The sequence below is a fragment of the Apostichopus japonicus genome, chromosome 4 (genome assembly GCF_037975245.1).
Source record: "Apostichopus japonicus isolate 1M-3 chromosome 4, ASM3797524v1, whole genome shotgun sequence".
NCBI lineage: Eukaryota > Metazoa > Echinodermata > Holothuroidea > Aspidochirotida > Stichopodidae > Apostichopus > Apostichopus japonicus.
Genome location: NC_092564.1, coordinates 21,256,670 through 21,278,511, shown reverse-complemented (window position 1 = coordinate 21,278,511; position 21,842 = coordinate 21,256,670). Strand labels below are relative to the sequence as shown.

The 21,842-nt window shown below is 36.7% G+C and overlaps 1 protein-coding gene across 2 annotated transcripts in view; it reads left to right on the top strand.

The window, feature by feature from the left end:
* LOC139966806 (cytoplasmic aconitate hydratase-like) overlaps positions 1-21,842 on the top strand; it is a 59,307-nt gene that overhangs the window by 31,153 nt on the left and 6,312 nt on the right. For both annotated transcript variants that reach the window (XM_071970167.1, XM_071970169.1), the window contains 7 exons: positions 12,682-12,751; positions 13,015-13,198; positions 13,685-13,824; positions 17,420-17,591; positions 20,440-20,540; positions 20,693-20,969; positions 21,551-21,686. In XM_071970167.1, coding sequence (XP_071826268.1) covers positions 12,682-12,751; positions 13,015-13,198; positions 13,685-13,824; positions 17,420-17,591; positions 20,440-20,540; positions 20,693-20,969; positions 21,551-21,686 — 1,080 coding nt within the window. The remainder of the gene's footprint in view (positions 1-12,681; positions 12,752-13,014; positions 13,199-13,684; positions 13,825-17,419; positions 17,592-20,439; positions 20,541-20,692; positions 20,970-21,550; positions 21,687-21,842) is intronic.

The following is a 21,842-nucleotide window of genomic DNA, read 5'->3' as shown; positions in this document are numbered from 1 at the left end:
TAGTTTTGCTGTCTGGTTATCTACTCACTCCTTTGTTGTGTCTAATTTCGTCAAATCTTCCAATATAGTTGTGTGTTCATCTGTCTCTCTTGTGTCTCTCTGTGTCCTTATTTTCTCTGAAGAAGATCCTCCTAGGAAGAAGTTCAGTGTTCCAACTACTCTATAATCACCTACACAGGCTTTTTGCAGTGAGCAGTACAGTATGTTAACAGATTTTGATTCCTTGCCCAAGGCATAAGGAATCTATGGGATGGTGATGGCATGTGTGTGTGTATGTGACGCCTTGGCTTGTAAACACGATATCTCATGAACCAAAAGCTGCCTGAACTTGAAAGTCGGTATGTTGGTAGCCCTTGGTTAACAGATGATCCCTTATGTTTTTCATGGAGGTCGAAGGTCACAATAGGCTGAAAAAGGCTGAAAACCTTGTAAAACTAATATCTCAAGAAGTAAAAGTTACTTGCACTTTAAACTTGGTATGTTGGTAGCCCTTGGTAAGCATATGATACTCAGTGTTTTTCATGGAGGTAACACGTTATTTGAGGTCACCAGACGTCAATGGCTGAAAACCTTGTAAACACGATATCTCAAGAAATTAAAGTTGCTTGAACTTTACACTTGGTATTTTGGTAGCCCTTAGTGAGCGGATGATCGGTAGTGTTTTTCATGGAGGTCAAAGGTCATTTAAGGTCAATTACAGGTTACAGTCAGAATAAGTCTGAATGATCTTGTCAGCATTTGCTATCTAATAATTGTATTTCTCTACATGGATTTCTGCCTTGAAATCACAGTATACAGTTCTATCATACATGTACAGAGACTGCTGGGTGGTAGTCCTACTGTGTGTACATTGAAGTTCAACATTGCTCACTAATATGTCCTTAGTAACCACTGTACTTGACAGTGATAATTTCCATGTTTTTTTATTCCTTGGCTGTAGCCGAAGGAATCTATGCGGTCATGACTGCGTGGGTGTGTGTGTGTGACGCCAAGCTTGAAATTAGGTTTTCTCAGCAATCCCAAGGTGGATTGATCTCATTCTTGGTACATAGGTTACCCATCATGAGTAGAGTATTTAGTTTGGTGCTAATATCATGAATATTAATGAGTGGGTGTGGCTTAGAGTGATTTTCAACAAATATCAATATCTTCGCAACCGTAAGTTCAATTTTCATGGAACTTAATTTGGTGGTACTAGAGGAAAGTCCTCTATATGAATATGGTGATAGTTTGTCCAATCTCATTATTATTCATGAGGGGCGGGGCTAAGTTTTTTTTCGCAAAAAAGCTTGAAATTAGGTTTTCTCAGCAATCCCAAGGTGGATTGATCTCATTTTGGTTCCTTGCTTTAGTAAAAGGAACCTATGCAGTCAGCTTGGCGTGTGTGTGTGTATGTGTGTGTGTGCGTCTGTGACACTTGCTTGGGTACGCTCTATCTCAATAAGGGAATGTTGGATTGAGGCCAAACTTGGACTATAGATCCGCCATATGGAGAAGGTGTGCCCTATTGTTTTTGGTGCCCACAAAGGTCACCAAAGGTCAGTTATGGTCCAAAAACCGAAAATATTAAAACTGCAATAACTCCCAGTGCCAATGTGCGACAAGATTGATATTTTGGGACAAGTTGTGAACTGGTTAGGGGAGCATTTTCAAACTTAATGGTCATGTGATCCGAGGTCACCAAAGGTCAATTAATGATAAAAAACTAGTATTTTTGCGATAACTTGAGAACGAAATGTCTGTTAGGGTTGGGAGTTGCCTCAATGTAATCCAATTGTCGACCCGCATCTGGGTGACCCTTGACCTCAATTTGACCTCTGGTGACCTTTTCGTGTTTTTGGGATTTCTACAGTTTCGATGCTATTTTCAGATGTCAAAGGTACCTTCTGATCATTAATGTCAATAGGTTGACCCCATGTGACCTTTATGTGCGAAGTTATATGGGGTCAAAGTTTTTCGGTCGGAGTTAGGATCGTTGTACAGACTTTTTGTTTTGTTTTTTGGAATCAGGAGATCAAACTACATCAGAAACCAAGGTCAAAAGGTCAAAGGTCACATTAGAAAAAATGTGCTTATTTTGGGAGGAAACGATCAAAAAAGAAAATGTTTGGTTTTGATGCTAGATTTGGATATCAAAGGTACCTTCCGATCATAAATGTCAATTGGTTGACACCCGTGTGACCTTCGTGTGCGAAGTTATACGAGGTCAAAGTTAATTTTCAGACATTTAATGCAACAACTCCCAATTCCAAGGTGTGGCATGGTTGATATTTTTGGACAAGTTGCAAATGGTATAGGGGAATATTTTCAAACTTAACGGTCATGTGATCCGAGGTCACCAAAGGTCAATTAATGTCAAAAAACTAGTATTTTGGGGGTAGAAAATGGGCAAAGAAAAGAATGTTTGATTTGTATAGTTTGATGCTCTAATTTAGGTCTCATCAATCAAAAATGTCAATAAGTTGACCCAAGGTGACCTTTGTATGTTAAGTTATATGAGGTCAAAGTTAATTTTCAGACATTTAGTGTAATAACTCCTAGTGCCAAGGTGTGACACAGTTGATATTTTGAGACAAGTTGCAAATGGTATAGGGGAATATTTTCAAACTTAACGGTCATGTGATCCGAGGTCACCAAAGGTCAATTAATGAAAAAAAACTAGTATTTTTGCGATAACTTGAGAACAAATTGTCCGTTAGGGTTGGGAGTTGCTTCAATGTAATCCAATTGTCGACCCGCATCTTGGTGACCCTTGACCTCAATTTGACCTCTGGTGACCTTTTAGTGTTTCAGGGATTTTTACAGTTTTGATGCTATTTTCAGATGTCAAAGGTACCTTCTGATCATAAATGTCAATTGGTTGACCCCCGTGTGACCTTCGTGTGCGAAGTTATATGAGGTCATAGTTAATTTTCAGACATTTAATGCAATAACTCCCAGTTTCAAGGTGTGACAAGGTTGATATTTTTGGAGTAGTTGCAAATGGTATAGGGGAATATTTTCAAACTTAACGGTCATGTGATACAAGGTCACCAAAGGTCAATTAATGATAAAAAACTAGTATTTTTGCGACAACTTGAGAACAAATTGTCCGTTAGGGTTGGGAGTTGCTTCAATGTAATCCAATTGTCGACCCGCATCTGGGTGACCCTGTACCTCAATTTGACCTCTGGTGACCTTTTTAGTGTTTTAGGGATTTTTACAGTTTTGATGCAATTTTCAGATGTCAAAGGTACCTTCTGATCATAAATGTCAATGGGTTGACCCCTGTGTGACCTTCGTGTGCGAAGTTATATGAGGTCAAAGTTAATTTTCAGACATTTAATGCAATAACTCCCAGTTCCAAGGTGTGACAAGGTTGATATTTTTGGAGTAGTTGCAAATGGTATAGGGGAATATTTTCAAACTTAACAGTCATGTGATACAAGGTCACCAAAGGTCAATTAATGATAAAAAACTAGTATTTTTGCGACAACTTGAGAACAAATTGTCCGTTAGGGTTGGGAGTTGCTTCAATGTAATCCAATTGTCGATCCGCATCTCAATTTGACCTCTGGTGACCTTTTCGTGTTTTGTGGATTTTTACAGTTTCGATGCTATTTTCAGTTTTTAAATGGTGTGACAAGGTTGATTTTTTTGGACAAGTTGCAAATGGCATAGGGGAATATTTTCAAACTTAACGGTCATGTGATCCAAGGTCACCAAAGGTCAGCTAATGTCAAAAAAGTAGTATTATGGGGGGAGAAAATGGGCAAAGCAAAAATGTTTGAATTTTTACAGTCATGCTCTATTTAGGTCTCACCGATCAAAAATTTCAATTGGTTGACCTCCGGGTGACCTTTGTGTGTGAAGTTACATACAAGCCCAAAGTTAATTTTTTGACATTTAATGCAATTAAATCTCAATGCCAAGGTGTGACATGGTTGATATTTTGGGACAAGTTGTGAATGGGGTGGTGGAACATTTTGAAACTTAAAGGTCATGTCATCTGAGGTCACCATTGTTATCATATCTGTTGACACGCTGTAGGTCTCTTATATTTCTTACATTTGCGACGCCATATTTAGATCTCAAAAGTGCCTTTTGATAAAAAATCCGATCACATTTTGTGATCACAAAAGTGTTGGCTATAGTGTTGGTTACTTTATGGGAGCATGTAGGACCACAATTACTTGGACTATTTCACCCTAATCTTGCTTGATAATATTATGTGTATTGTCATATACCCCAAGCAAGGAACCACAGTGCCCTTGGGCTCTTGTTGGTACATAGGTTACCCATCATGAGTAGACGATCCCTACTTTTTTGGTGCTAATATCATGAATATTAATGAGTGGGTGGGGCTTAGAGTGATTTTCAACAAATATAAAGATCTTCGCAACCGTAATTTCAATTTTCATGGAACTTGGTTTGGTGGTACTAGAGGAAAGTCCTCTATATGGCTGTGGTGACAGTTTGTCCAATCTCATTATTATTCATGAGGGGCGGGGCTAAGTTGTTTTTCGCAAAAAAGCTTGAACTTAGGTTTTCTCAGCAATCCCAAGGTGGATTGATCTCATTTTTGGTACATAGGTTACCCATCATGAGTAGACGATCCCTATTTATTTTGGTGCTAATATCATGAATATTAATGAGTGGGCGGGGCTTAGATTGATTTTCAACAAATATCAATATCTTCGCAACCGTAAGTTCAATTTTCATGGAACTTGGTTTGGTGGTACGGGAGTAAAGTTCTCTATATGGCTTTGGTGACAGTTTGTCCAATCTCATTATTATTAGTGAGGGGCGGGGCTAAGTGTTGTTTTTCGTAAAAAAAGCTTGAAATTAGGTTTTCTCAGCAATCCCAAGGGGGATTGATGTCATACTTGGTACATAGGTTACCCATCATGAGTAGACGATCCCTATTAATTTTGGTGCCAATATCATGAACATTTTGAGTGGGCGGAGCTTAGAGCGAATTCCTCAAAATGTCAATATCACCGCAACTGTAAGTTCGATTTTCATCAAACTTGGTTTGGTGGTACAGGAGTAAAGTCCTCTATATGGCTGTGGTGACAGTTTGTCCAATCATTATTATTAGTGAGGGGCGGGGCTAAAGCTAAGTGTTATTTTTCGCAAAACTTGCTCGTAATGCCCAAAACTCAGAAGTGTCAAAGTAGGTTGATGTCATATTTGGCACAGAGGTTACCCATAGTGAGTAGATGTACCCTATTGATTTTGGTGATGATGTCTTGAATACTAATAAGTACATGGGGCTTAGACTGATGTCAATATCTCCGTAACCGTAGGTTCGATTTTAATGAAACTTGGTTTTGTGGTACTAGAGTAAAGTTATCTTTATGGATGTGGTGACAGTTTGTCCAATCTCATTTTATTCATGAGGGGCTGGGCTAAGTGTTGTTTTTCGCAAAAAAATAGATATGAATCTATTGATTTTAGTGATGATATCACGAACATTAATGAGTAGGCGGGGCTTAGAGTGATTTTCAACAAAGGTCAATATCTCTGCAATCGTAAGTTTTTCATGAAACTTGGTTTGGTGGTACTAGAGTAATGTCCTCTATATGGATGTGGTGACCTTTTTTGCAATCTCATTAGAAAAAAGACTACTGCATGCAAAGAGTGCGAACTTCATGTTTGTCCTTATTTCGTATATAACAGAAATTTGAATTCTGTTGGGGCGGCTGAAACCAGCAGAATAATGTCACATTTATCTTCATGAGATCATAATGGTCACATTGATGATCAAAAGTACACAATAATATATTTTTTGTCTTCCAATGTAGTCATATTTTTCCCGACTTTATGTTTGTCCCTATTTCGTATATAAGAGAAATTTGAATTTCTTTGGGGGCGGTTGAAACCAGCAGAATAATGTCACATTTATCTTCATGAGATCATAATGGTCACATTGATGTTCAAAAGTACACAATAATATATTTTTGGCTCTCCTATGAAGTCATATTTTTTCCTGACAGGGTTGGCTGTAGCCCCTCCCCTGTTTCCCCTCTGGTGCCACCCCTTGCCTATATGGCAAGTTAATGGGGTGTTAACAGATTGTGGGTCCAACATTATCTTGGGCCCATTTTGGCTTCTATGAAAACCTACAAAATGCTTCTTGTCATACAGTTAACAATGGATGATTCTGAAAGTTGGCCATAATGTTGATTGACCAGAGGGCCCTATGGGGAGTTCACAGATCTTTGGTGTAAGGTCATCTAGGGCCCAAAATGGGCACTTTTGAGGATCAACTTGAAAATGCTTCTTGTCCTCAGTACATTTACTATTATGAATGATTATGAAAGTCCGCCATAATGTTTGTTGATCAGTGTTTCATACGAGGTCTTCACAGATATGGGGTCCAAAGTTATCTGGCCCATTTTGATCCCTCTTATGAAAACCTACAAAAATGCTTCTTGTCATACAGTTAATAATAGGTGATTATGAAAGTATGTTTGTTGACCAGTGGGTGTTATGGGGTCTTCACACATTTTGGGTCCAGGGTGATTTCGGCCTGTTTGGGCTCTCTAATGGAAAATTATAAAATGCTTTTTATAATGCAGTTAATAATGAATGATTACAAAAGTTGGTCATAATATTTGCCGACCAGTCTGGGATGAGCTACTGCACCATTGGTGCTCTTGTTTTCAATCAGTAAAGAGTAGCTGCAACAGAGTGTTTTTCGAGACCAGTTGGCCCATAGTTCAAGATCAATTGGTAATGTGTGTGCATATAAAGCAGGTCTGCAGATCAAATCCTGGTAGAGCTAATATGCTTTTCACTGCTACCAGACTTCCCATCCAAACTCATGGATATTATGGCAATAGGTTCCATTTTTAAAGTCTTCAGTATGACCCGGCCAGGAGTCGAACCCCTAACCTTCCAGCTGCAAGTCGGAATTCTACCCCAATACTATTAATGAGGGGGGCATGAATATTAATGAGTGGTAGAGCTTAAAGCAAATTCTTTAAAATATCAATTTGGTCATCAAACTTGAGCTGATTGCAAGGAACAACATTTGTGTTGATGCTACATTAATATTCATAAAAGGTCGGAACCAAGTGTGCACAATGAACCTACAGTAATATTTAGATGCCAAGGAATCTCAAAACCTCTTGGTTTTCTTGTTACACTTTACAGTGGATTTTTTATGTCATCACACACTCCACCACCACCCCCCCCCCCCCACTCCACAAAACCTCCACCAAATTCATTCCAGTGCTTTTGCATTATAAAAGTCTGCACATGTTGTCTTGAAAACAAAGTTTGGCATATAATGACTGAATTATGTTTTATACAAGAGTTGCAGTTCAGTCACTACATTGTGTTAATCTTTGTGAAACAGATATTCCAATATTCAAGGAGAGATAAGAAATGCTAATCAAATTTTAATTAGATAAAATTGGTTGTTAAAGAGAATTAGAACCTATTGTTTTCTTTTCTTGATAGGAGTAAGAATGCCAATTAAATCCAAGCAACCTGTTTATGTCAGCATTTATTAGCTTTGTTACTGTATTGTGGTAACAAACACAAGAAACTTTATAATGAATGTCTTCTGTTTAATAGAGTGCCCAGAACAATCAATAAGATCAAAGCACTTTTATGTGTGATGTTTGTAGTGTTCTTCGTTTGTGATTCATTAAACTTTTGATATTCTATTTCACAAGTTGACATGATAGTAACAATTTTGTCAATATGTCAACAATTTAGATCAACATCTCACAATGTCAGAACAATTATAGTCTGAGCAATTCCAACAATATCAGAACAATAGAAGCAATTCTTACAATGTTAGAACAATATCAATAATAACAATATTAGAACAGTGGACTCGTGCACTTCTAATCATGTTTTAGTTGGGTCTTCCTTCCTTAATTATCAAGATAGACATTGATCAGCAAAAGGTGATCCTAGCCAGGAGACTGTTTACGTCTCTCTTAGCAGGTAACCTTTGAAAGATGAGTTAGACCGTGGTACTACATAATTGAAGGCCAATCTAAGTATTAGCACAATCTTGCAGAAAGTCAAATAATGGTCATTCATTGATATGCCAATGTTAACAAGCATTTGACTACCATCCTCAAATATGATTACTCACTGAAATGTACCAAATATCATAGAAATATTTAGAGATGAAGAACCACTTGACAGGTACTTTCAATACCTTTACCAATGTTTAATATGCTAAACTCAGGGGCCACTGCTGATAAACTTTAGTACATGTTCAGAGAGACTACGACAGGATATTTTATGTGTTTGATTTGAATAATCCTGTTCACTGAATTTAATTGAAATGTAATAATGAAGTAGTCTCTTATTTCCATGTTTGTAATTGAATGCAGGTATTTTACAATACAGAAGCAGTAAAAGTATATGACTATCCAGCAACATGAATAACTCATTAATGCAAAACTGAGGGGTTGAACAGACTTCATTACAGGCTACAGCACATTGATTCTTAAATCATGTCACCAAAGAAAGAAACATTAGGAAGACATGTACACCTTAACTGTAACACAGAAACACAAGAAACAAGCCAATATCATCACACCCACACCAAACATACACAAGAAATCAGGGCAATCCATGGAGTTGCAGATCTCACCTTGTTCATGACTTTACTCTTGGCATTCTAATTTACGAGGAGTTCGCAACACAATTTAGGCCAAATCAACCTTTGACCTCACTCGACCTTTGTCCTTGACCCAAACACCAAAATCTGCACTATTTTAAAATTTGTCTTTTCCTTTACATATAGTGTGGTTCAATGCCTTTTTGATTCCTCGCCCGAAGGCTCAAGGAATCCATGCGATGTGATTGAGTGAGTGCGCGTGCGTGAGTGCGTTTGTTTTTCTATCTGACCAAGGACTTGAACAAAAGAATTCAAGGTCCTCGGTTGTGATTTCTAAAGAATCACCACGTCCTCGGAAGAATTCTATTGTATGGGTCACGTGACATTTTGGGTAGTCACGTGACATTTTGGGTAGTCACGTGACATGAACCTCTGGAATGTCTGAAAACAGAGATTGACCCAAAGGAGCCTCTGGTCACCGTGTGACGTCATTGTTTGTATACCGCGAAAATCAAACGCTGATATAGGCACTGTTTATACACAGATAGCGAACAATTGTACTGTATTTGACTTCCAATTTCGAGCGTTTGAAAAGCTGTTAGCTTAAAACAAGAACACATGAAGGTAAACAAATAGTTTTAAGACAATTTTAAGAAGATAGCGAACAATGTACTGTATTTGACTTCCAATTTCGAGCGTTTGAAAAGCTGTTAGCTTAAAACAAGAACACATGAAGGTAAACAAATAGTTTTAAGACAATTTTAAGAAGAAAATTTAGTTAAATTGGTTATTTTATTAGCAAAATTTCCACTCAAATGGAAGCATCTTTTACATAGCGGAGCGTCAATAGGTCCGTACGGTACAATATACTGTAGAACATGCAAGCAGCTTGGCGATTCCCTAATACAATTTGATCGCAAGATACGGTAAACTGAACAGAAGAATAGACCTAAAGGATGCCTCATGCGTGATATGTGACGGGAAAATGGCCTACGTTACTGTCAACGAATTACCAAAAAGACACTAAACATAATCGAACAACTACGAGAAGATGCTGACCCGAATCGACCAGGGTAGCATATACATGACTAAGCTTCAGCTGAACATAGTACTTACTCGTTTTAATATCCAAAAGTACAAACACAGACAAAGTATCCTTTCAATAAACCAAATTTAGCAGTGAATATCCAAATCCACGTTTCTCGTTCAATCCTGGGCAAAATACTACCGTGACTGGTAATTCCATAGAGTTAGGTCTAGTTGAAACAGGCCTTAACCAGTAACATCCCACAATCACAAGACAGTCACTAACGAAATAAAACGTCCGATCGCTACATAGAACCGTTTTTATTTAACTCCTTGGACCATGCAGATGCCGGAATAAACATAACGGACAATATAACACAATGTATCACGAACTCACGATACTGGAATACAACAAATGAAATAGATAAATGCGATGAAATCCTAACATGATTATTTACACATGCTGTGAGCTGTAACTCACTACATGTACTAACAATGCTACCCTAGGCACGGTATATATCGGTCATCTCTTACAGTAAATATTATACTGTCAATTGCGTGATATAATGTTACATGTAAGGACGTCCAGAGCTTGTTTACGAGGAGACTTGAAAGGGTCAATTTCACATTAGCTATGTCCGACACAGCTATCGACAGTATATCATTTTCGCAGAGTGAGACATGTGCAGCATACACAGAGGCAGTGTCATGCATGTGGACTCATAGGCATGAGATACTCCGGGTGCTGAAAAATCTTTCCGCGTGGATCTCACAAAATTGATCAAAAGTCTGCGGCGTTTTACGTCGGTTCTTTTACAACTTCTCCAACAACACAGAATTGTGGCATTTCGGGGGAAAAGGAGTAATATCATTGATGTTTTTGGCAGCTCAAGTATACAACTTTACACACTAAAAGTATTGTTGTGATTGAGGTATACAAACAGTGACGTCACATGGTCACCTGATGTCTTCGGAATGTTTCAGGAATGTCTGAAATAGGTTTCATAAAAAGCTGACTTTTCTTCCCATTTTTCACGTATTTAACGTCCGAAATTGGTAAAGTTAATTACAGCAATGTAATTGGAGTGAGTTAAGGATTACATACATGCAAAATGGTGGGATTTTATGTTCATCGAAAAGTCTCCATAGTTGGTCTTTAAGGTTAGGGTACATGGATTTGAACAATGGAAAATACCTCGGTCTGAATGTAATACAAACATGTGTGCGCAAGTGTGTGTATGTGACGCCCTTGGCTCGTAAACACGACAACTCAACACTGGCTTGTAAACACGGTAACTGGTGCTCATCTCATGAATAATAATGAGGTCACGGGGTCCAACGTAAAAATCTCCAAATGCTAATAAATCCATAATCGAAAGTCAGAACTTATTCATACTTGGTATTAATGTGTTGGTAGATAGTAAGTACATGGTAACATATGTTCAAGTTGATATTATGCATACTTATTAGTGGGCAGGGCTTAAGTTGATTTGGAAAAAGTTTTTTGTGTTAAGAAACGAATACAATGCTAGGGGTATGGCCATATATTAAAAGGGGGAAATTTTACCGCATGATATGAAGCAGTGAAAATAATTTTCTTTTTTGCATTTTCTACTCCAATCACGGTAACATCGATCAGTAGTGTATGGAAAGCAAGCTGTTGCCACGTTTCTATGTATCATATAATTGCATTGCGAAGCTCGCAAAAGCTGCTTGAATGGAATAATTCATACGGTACAGTACTTTTGCTAAAATTATTGCATCCTGTCGGTCAGACTTACTTGAATATTTTATGTACCAATCACAGAAAAAATCGTCCTTGAAGCTCAGCTAAGTTTGAGGCTAACTTGAGGTAACTTTTCATCAGTATATTTTTTTCAATCGAAAAGTTCCCAGCAAAAGAGGGGCAATGTGAGGGTTTGCCATATTGAGTACAAGTACCCTGTTGCTTGTGAGGTCAAATCTCATTTGAGGTCAGCAGAGGTCAAACTCTAAAAACGCTTTGACATGATATCTCACAATTATGGAAATCGTTGATACTTCTCATTCTTGGTGTGTGGATCATCACATTGAGTACAAGACCCCTATTGTTTTTGGTGGAGGTGTGTATTGCCAGCTACAGTAGACTGCCCTGTGTTTACCATGCCATAGCGTAATTGTACATCAATATAGTGGTTCAGGACCTTTATATTCTAAGAGCTATTTCTGGTGAAGAAGCAGATCTAAGTTAAGTGTAAATGATGTCATCAAAACATCAATGCATTTTACATTCTGATTTTTTATAAATTTATGTTGGCTGTGATATCTGTACAAAGAGTTGTCTCAGAACTTGATATTAGTAAGTGTTCCTGATGACTGGAAAAATGTTTAATTTATACTCCCATGATTTTGAACAAGAGTCCCCCATTCTGTGTTTGAACCAATTTTGCACTGTATAATACTGTTGTATTTCAAACATTGAGTCATTTCTGCTGACATTACATGGTGTTTTCAATGAACGAAACATGGTTGTAAGTTCTACAGGTGTGGGAGAAGTCATTCAAAATATGACAGCAATGCACTTTCAGGACGTTTTGCAAAGAAGGTTCTTTGCTTGCATTTGTCCAGATTCTCCAAACATGTTATTTTATTTTTATGTCACTACCATTATGATGCATGGTATTTCCTGCACTGTAGGTAGCAGACAAAGTGCACATGTTTTCTAGAACATTAAATGTTTTATGTTTCTGCTCAAAGTGCAAAAGTAAAAAACAAATTTGTAAAAACTGCTGCTTAACATGTCTTTCTTTCAATAAAAGTTTACTCAGAACTGCTTTTAAATCAACAACTTTTCTAACAACACAGTGAAAAGAGAATGGTGCTTGAAAAATTACTTGTTGCAACAGTTTTCTACTATTCCTGCTATTTGTAGGAACTTGGAGTCATCTCCAGGTATTTTCAGCTGGATTCATACTTTTTTGGCAATTATGCAGCAAGAATGATTGTTCAACCAGTGGCACTTTGTCTCTTCTTTTTCTCTGTTTTCCAATGAATGGTTTCTTCAAGTGCTTTGATTGATGTGACTTTTTATTCTCCCTCCACAGTTCCTCTGCATTAGAAAAGAACCAAGAAATTGAATTTGAAAGAAATAAGGAGAGATTTCTGTTCCTCAAGGTAACGAAACTAGTACTATTTTGAAGCTCTCAAATAGCAATTTTTATCAGAAAACATTGGTATAAACACAAAACGCTTTGTTATTTGTGCACATTACTGGTCATGCACTGCTGATTTGGTTCTTACATTAATACATTGGCTCTTACTTTACCACTTCAAAGTTTCTTGTCAGTTATATAGCTTTAAAATATTTGAGTGTGATTTTTATTTTGTTGTGTGAAGTTGTTGTGAATTGTTGCTTCAATATTTGATCTTTTAACTAGTGGGGTGCAAAGGCTTTAAAGAACATGCTGATTGTTCCACCTGGGTCAGGCATTGTTCATCAGGTCAACCTTGAATATTTGGCCAGAGTGGTATTCAGTTCTGAAGGGGTCCTGTATCCAGACAGCTTGGTTGGAACAGACTCTCACACCACCATGATCAATGGACTTGGAGTGGTAGGCTGGGGTAAGCTTTTGAATGACTTTATATTTATATAAGAGTTAAACAGACGTAAGGGTCCTCATGGTGTACTGAAAACCAAGGTTGGGTAATTATGTTAGCTCTTGAACATTGGGGGGGGGTAAGTTTTATTGTGGAGTTCAGAGGCAATGTTTTTACTTGTCTTATTAGGTTGTTTGTCTTGTTCTTCTAAGTGTGTTTGTGTACCTTAATTAATGAACCAAGTTTGATTCTACTTTGTGTGGAATGTGCACCAATCCTTGGTAATATTTATGGCACTTAATATACTCTTGCACATTAATATTGAATATTGATGGCCTATCTGAAGCTTAGAAGATACATCTCACTATTAGAATTTCTGTGATACTGCTTAAGAGAATAAAACAAGAAAATGGTTAGTTTCACAATGAAGAAACCATTGTGAAAGCTCTTTTGAAGCTTTGCTTTGCATTTTATGGTTAACAGAAATAATGATAATGTTCTTTTTTACAGGGGTTGGAGGTATTGAGGCTGAAGCTGTTATGTTGGGTCAGCCAATCAGCATGGTACTTCCTAAAGTTGTGGGTTATAAATTACATGGACAGATGAACCCATTGGCTACTTCAACTGATGTTGTCTTAACCATCACAAAGGTAAATGAAAACTGAGCGAAAGAGAGATATTCTCCAATCCTAATTTGTTAACTTGCACAAAGTTTGAGTTACTGTAATAGCAGTATAGATATTACAATGAGAAAAATACTGAAATGTTTGAAATTATGAACGATTTGATTCTTAAAACTGTTAAGCGGAAAACCATTGCAATGTATTTAGAAAAGTAGTAAACAGTAAAATTCTAACTATCCGAACCCCAGATTATCCCAACCGGCCATCCCTTCATCAATAAATAATCTGGAGGCCTAGTGTCATCCATTCCAAGTACTGTACAGTACTCATTTTATGTGCAATGTAAATTTGTTCACTTACATAACGATCGGCCTGCAAATTCTTTTAGCAAAGCATGTATATTTTCAGTCATTCTTTCATTGCCTTATTTATCGAATAGATTATTACCTACTACATAAATGTCTGATTGTTATTTGTATCAAGATTGTTACCCCTTTACAAAAGAGTTTTTAATATGTTCAATCACACTTTCACAATAATGAAAATTGTGTGCCTAGCATGCAGGCTATGACCTTTTATTACGTGATACTTGATATGAGCCATTGACGCCTTCCTACTCTCCACAGAGATATCATTACATCGAAATTCAAGTTTAGCATGGCAATTATTTAAAATAAAAATACAAAATTGTATTGCACTAAAAGCTGAAGCCAAAATTTTGCCTTGTTGCAATTAGGGATTCCTCTTCTAACATTTTGTTCCGGCTATTGGAACGAGTAAATTGAATGCATGACCACTACCATGTTATAAAAACAAGAATGCGTTTCGGAAAAGTCACCCTGCCGTGCACATGTGTGTTCTCGATCATTCGGCGTACAGTATTGCTGCTGACCTCAAGGTAAATTATTCAAACATGAAAGAGCTTTATTGGGCCAAAGCTAAAATGACTTACTTTTCTTTCTTGACAATATTCACTAAAGTTGTCAGTGAAATTTCAGCTTGATATGGGAATCAGTATTAGACTAAGAGACACCACAGACACTTGTGTTTCCTGTACTATAGTAAGAGGCCTATACGCAGTAATATATAGACTAATTAATTGCTACTCATATATAGAGTGGTGAAAGTACGTGGAAAATCCTGCAACCTCCCGAAATGAAACAAATGCATTTTTTAATTCCTTGCTGGAAGGCTCAGGGAATCTATGCGATGGTGATTGCTTGCGTATGTGTATGTACAGTATGTTTGTGACGCCCTTGGCTCATAAACACTATAACTCAACAATGGCAAGTTGGATTGAAGTCATATTTGGTACATAGATGCGCAATACTGAGTAAAAGAACCCTATTGATTTTGGTGCTCATCTCATGAATAATAATGAGGTCACAGGGTCCAACGTAAAAATCTTTAAAATCTCTGCAACCAAAGGTCAGAATTCATTTATACTTGTTATTAATATGTTGGTAGATAGCGGGTACATTGTGATATATGTTCAAGTTGATATGATGTATATATGAGGGGCCTTAAGTTGATTTCACTATAATAGCTTGTAAACACAGAAACTGAACAATGACAAGTAGGATTGAAGTCATACTATGAACATAGATGTGCCATAGTGAGTAAAAGAACCCTATTGATTTTGGTGCTCATCTCATAAATAATAATGAGGTCACAGGGTCAAACGTGAAAATCTCCAAATGCTAATAACTCCGCAACCGAAAGTCAGAATTTATTCATACTTGGTTTTAATGTGTTGGTAGATAGTGGTTACATGGTGACATATGTTCAAGTTGATATTATGCATATTTATAAGGGGACGGGGCTTAAGTTGATTTGCACTAAAATAGCTTGTAATCACAGTAACTGAACAACGAGAAGTTGGATTGAAGTCATATTTAATACATTCTTTCTTGTATAATTTTTTTTAAAGTGAATTTTATCATTTTTAAGGCAACAGAATTTAGTGAAAGCATCATTGGGGATCCTTTTTGATTCCTTGCTGAAGGCTCAAGGAATCTATGGGATGGTGATTGCGTGTGTGTGTGCATGTGCGTGGGTGTATGTATGTGACGCCTTGGCTCGTAAACATGATAACTCAACAATGGCAAGTTGGATTGAAGTCATACTTGGTTCATAGATGCGCCATAGTGAGAAGATGAACCCTATTGATGGTGCTCATCTCATGAATAATAATGAGGTCACAGGGTCAAATGCTAATAACTCGCAACGAAAAAACAGAATTTATTTATACTTAATATTAATATGTTGGTAGATAGTGGGTACATGGTGATATATGTTCAAGTTGATATTATGCATATTTATTTGGGGGCGGGACTTAAGTTGATTTTTACTAAAATAGCAAGTAATCACAGTAACTGAATATTAAACAACGACAAGTTGGATTGAAGTTATACTTGGTTCATAGATGCGCCATAGTGAGTAGATGAATCCTATTGGTTTTGGTGCTCATTCCATGAATAATAATGATGTCTTGGGGTCAAACGTGAAAATCTCCAAATGCTTTTAACTTCGCAACCAAAAGTCAGAATTTATTCATACTTGGTATTAATGTGTTGGTAGATAGCGGGTACATGGTAATATATGTTAAGGTTGCTATTATGCATATTTATTAGTGGATGGGGCTTAAGTTTATTTTCACTTAAATAGCTTGTAAACATGGTAAGTTAATATATTTAGTAGGTAGGTCCACAGTCAGTGAAATAACATTGCTGATCAGTTTAATTAACGATGACGAAAGCTTCGGATTATAATCTCAATTGGCAAGAAATCACAATAAGCCCACTGGCTTTCTGGTTACTTTTCTATTTCTGAATACAATCTCCGAATTACCAATTCCTAAACATGGAAAATAACAATGACTTAGAAGGCATAATATTACATTACATGGGTGTCTTATAGTCGAAACTTAGTTCATTGATGAAAATTTGATTATCCAAACTTTTCAATTATCTGAACTACCTTCGGTCCCAACCAGTTCAGATAATAGTGATTTTACTGTATTAGGTCTGGGAGCATATGAAATACAGAGCATTGTTCAAGTTTGATGCAATCAAGTTTAGACACTGTCCTAGCTTTTTTAACCATTATTTAAGATGTTCATTTCATGAGTCAGACAACTGTTTTGTAGTAGTATTAGTCATATCTAAGCCTAAAAGAATACTGTAGATACCTACAGTTTATCTTAATGGTTTGAAATGAAACTGAAGCTGTTATAGCTAATGATATAATTCTGAATGTCAGGGGAAAATTTAAAACTTTACTAGTGAATAAAAAGAAGGCTAAGAATCATAGCATCATAAAATTGAAATGACATAGTTTGTCGTCCAACAGGATAAATTCTTAGCAATCATATGGCTGTGAGCCTTTGTGAGGGCATACATACTAGTAACATACAAAAACTAGTTATCTGTTCAATGACCTAAAATGTTACTTATGGATGTTTCACCATAAATTTAATCCTCTAAGCATCAACTAGTGGATTATTGCAATGCAGAATGTAGTTGATTGTTAACTTGTTAGATTATATTAAGTCAATCTTTACAGCACCAGCATAAAGCTCTCACCATCATGTCTATTTTCTTCTTTCTTTCATTTTGATCAGCATCTGAGACAGATAGGTGTGGTTGGAAAGTTTGTGGAGTTTTTTGGTCCAGGTGTAGCCCAGCTGTCCATTGCTGACAGGGCTACAATTGCAAACATGTGTCCAGAATATGGTGCTACTGTTGGTTTTTTTCCAGTGGATGGTAACAGCTTGCAGTACTTACGGCAAACGGGTGGGTTCATTATTGTATGGTTACAGCGTTGATTGCAAACCACTCATGCAGGGACAAAAGCATAAGTTCATGCAGTTTAGATAGAAATATTATGTAGCATTAAATGATTCAGTTATTCATTATATAACAGCTGTTCAACAGTTGTTCTCCTTAAATTAGTACTTGAATATATGTCTGACACAGCTTTAGTACTTGTTAGAACTGTGTATCCTTTCAAAGCTACATAAACTATATTGTGACATAAAAATGACTAGATATGCTAAAATGCTTGCAAAGTTTCAAAAAACTCAAAAATTTGACAATTTTATCCAATATCTGTTCCCATGGTGTTTGTAAGTTTATGACAGACAGTCGTTGTGTTCACAAGCTTATATTATTCCATAAATGGGAGCATGGCAGTCTCTCCACTAACATTGGTGCTATCAACAGAGCCTCCTTTTGTTTTAACTAAATGTCCCTCTAACCAGAAGTGATTAATCAATTCACTACTATGCAGTAAAATTGGTAAGTACACAAAATTCATAGTGGAATTTTTTTCCAGGATTAAATTATTCAACAAATACATTTACGGCTCTGCATTTTTTGGGAATTCACAAATTTCCATGAATGATTCAGTTCATGAATTAGTATACAGATAATGAATGGTTATGAGTGCAATAGTGCAAATATTTCATGAGTTGAAAGATGGAATAATCCATTGAACGAGGCGCAGCCGAGTTGAATGGAACAAATTACATCTTTCAACGAATGAAATATTTGCACTATTGCACGAATTGAAACCATTCATTATTTGTTTTATACAACATATTATATTAAGATGGGTAAAATGCACTCATGCAACAGATTGTTTTAAACAGACAGGTTTCTCTGCTCTCTTACCATTGAAAAAAGTGCTACCAAAAAAGTATAACCCATGGTTCTATTTCATAGAGTGGAATAGAGCGGATTTTGCATGCAATCAACGAGCAATTGACCGATCAAATGACCAGAATACAATTAGGTGTTGTATAAATATAAACAATGCAACGTGTGTTACATAAAATAGATAAAAATTCTAACAATCTGTTGGTACTAAATAATATCCTCAAGATTTATTCAAAATCTACGATGATGAAAATTTAATTAAGAAAGAAAAAAGGCATGGAAAATGCAATAAGACAGTTGCCATTATTATCAGCTATTTGATTCCTTGTCAAAGACAGAAGGAATCTATGCGATGGTGATGTATGTGTGTGTTTGTGAATTTGACTCCTGCTCATAAATGCCTTAACTTCAGAAGGATAACTGAGGTATATTTGGTATGTAGGTTCCCCTTAGGTAGCACTGGTTTGGGATTGTTGTTGGTATTAGTCAAAGGTTATTTGAGGTCAGCACAAGTCAACGTCTGAAAACATTGTTCACACAATATCTCAAGAGGTAGAAGTTGCGGAAGTTCAAACTTGGTGTGTAGCTTGCCATTTGGTGAGTAGATGATCTGTAGTGTTTTTCACGAATCTGAATGTCATTTGAGGTCAACAGAGGGGAAAAGTGAGAAAATGTTGTAAACATGATATCTCAACGAAGGTTGTCTATTATGCAGTTCTTATGTTTGGCATGTGGATTTCCAGTAATAAGTTCAGCAACCATATTGATTGTGGTGGAAGTCATGGTCATTTGGCATCAGCAGTGAGCAAAATGTGAATATAACAAAAGCGATTTATCTTCAGAACAAGAAATGAGCTCACCTACACTCTGGAAATTTTAAACATGGAATCATAAGATAGGCAGTTTCATCAGATGTCATATTGGCATATGACTTTCCTATAATGTACAAGAGCCCAGTAGTTTGTTGTGAATTTCAAAGGTCATTTGAGGTCTGCAAGGGGTAAAATGTAAAATTCTTAAAAGCACTGTACCTGGATAATTCTGTTTTCAAGTTGAGACTTCTAGGTTGCTTCAAGTCGATGGTTTTTAATTCAGTCCCTGGAAACCTTTCTTCCTAGTTAGGGATGTGGTCAGTAATATGCTGTTGGTTTCAGCATGACATTTTGTGCAAGGACATGGTGTACAGAAAAGCACAAAATTGGTTAGATCTTAATTGATATTTTGTTATGAAATTGAGAATGATTTGTATATTTAAGAACCTACTTAGTAATTCCTGAAAGTTTACACCAAGTCAGGGTAATATTTCATTGCTTTCACATCTTGGTATACATCCATGCTCTCACCATACTTAATAGGTACAGGTTTACGATGCTGTTATTTTGTCATTTGTATTTACTTTATTCAGACATTACTGCACAATATCTGAAAACTGCTCTGAATTATCAATATTAAAGACCTCAGGGATTATTTTGACACAGAACAGGGGGACCATATCCCATTACAATTGCCCTTTCTACTTCTTGTTACTTCAACAAGTACACTTAGTGACAGATATTGTCCAAATATTTGCCCAAATGATGCTGATTGAGGTCATTTGAAGTCAACAAAGGTCAAAGTCTGGAAAGTTTGTAAGCTTTCAACTGAACCATATCGTTGATGAATGGCATTTCTGTGTCACGATTTCACCTTTCCTCTTGTAAGTGGCTGAGATGATTTTCCACTTTCACTAATGACTGTTATATGTCATTAACTTTCAGAAGGGTAATACTGTACCTTTGCAATGATCAAGTTCTGTGGAACTCATTTCTGATATTCTGGTACTTCAGAAGCATTTTCCTCTATTGCTCTATCAATCAGGTGATTTTATATACAGTATAAACTGATAAGGCAAGGAATCACTAAGCCTGCTGGCTTCTGGATTAACTTGTACTTAAAATGCAAAGTATTTTCTGTTTATTTACCTCTTTCATTTTGTTTGTGTTAGGTCGAGATGAAGTGAAAATCAATATTGTTGAATCATATCTGAAAGCCAACAATTTGTTCAGGGACTTCACTAATCCAGATCAGGATCCTGAATTTTCAGAGGTTGGTAAAATTGTGTTTATATTTCCATTCAATTTTTTGGAGCAATTTATATTTTGGATGATCAATGCGACTATCATTAATTTAGGAGTTTGGATGTAACTGTAGTTGATTGATATCTGGATATGGTTTTTTGTTAATTTATTCCATTTCAGATCTACGAGTTGGACCTTGCCTCTGTGAAATCTTGCGTCAGTGGTCCCAAAAGACCTCACGACAAAGTCATGGTCAGCGAGATGAAGGAAGACTTCCAGACATGTTTGGACAACAAGATTGGTTTTAAGGGATTTAACATCCCTAAAGACAAGCAGATATCCAAAGTACCATTTGTCTATGATAACAAGGAGTACACACTGACACATGGTGATGTTGTGATTGCTGCTATCACAAGCTGTACTAACACCAGTAACCCTTCAGTAATGCTAGGTGCAGGTATGTTACTAGGCTTGACTCACACCTGATATGCCATGGAAAGTCATAGATGGATTTTTATATTGTTATCAGGTTTTTTTCACTGTTTTTTCACTGTCAGAATTACATGTTAATCATTAAACTGCCATATATTGGGTGGGATTCTGTTTGGTATGGAGTTGTTGTGAGTCACTTTGGAGTATCTGTTACCCAAGTATTCAGCAACAGTTAGATATTTCATAGCAAAATGGGTTTCTTCCTAGTATAAAGGAAAATCACCTGCAGTGTTTTCTATACTATGTTTCCAGAAAGTAGTTTTGAAATCCTAATAGCTAATCATTTGTGCAATAGTTGAATCATGAAGAGTCTCGGCAAGTTTCTTTTAAAATGTTTTCTCTCCCTAGAAGACTCCATTGTTTCCTCTATCAGGCCACAACGTAGCTGTGAGATAGAGTTAGATATGATTTGGGTTAACATTACCTGCATTCAGCTTAGCTCCATATGCAGATGGAAAGACATTGATTTTTTATTGACTAGTGTTGATGAAAGGATGTGTTGGTTTGTCTTCGTCATCCAAATGTACATTATTTTATTGTTTGTAGGCATTCTTGCCAAGAAAGCTGTGGAGGCAGGACTCAGCGTGAAGCCATATATTAAGACCAGTTTGAGCCCAGGGAGTGGAGTGGTAACGTACTACCTCCAGGATAGTGGTGTCATCCCTTACCTGGAAAAGCTAGGGTGAGCAAGCTTCATCTTTGTGACTCTTTGGTATCATAAAGGTTGAATATTTCACAATGAAGTAAATGTAATAACATGTTATCCTGAACCAACACATGTCTTGTGGTATTCTGATTGTTAGGGAATGGGCTGATAATCTCTCTCATGGATGCAGGA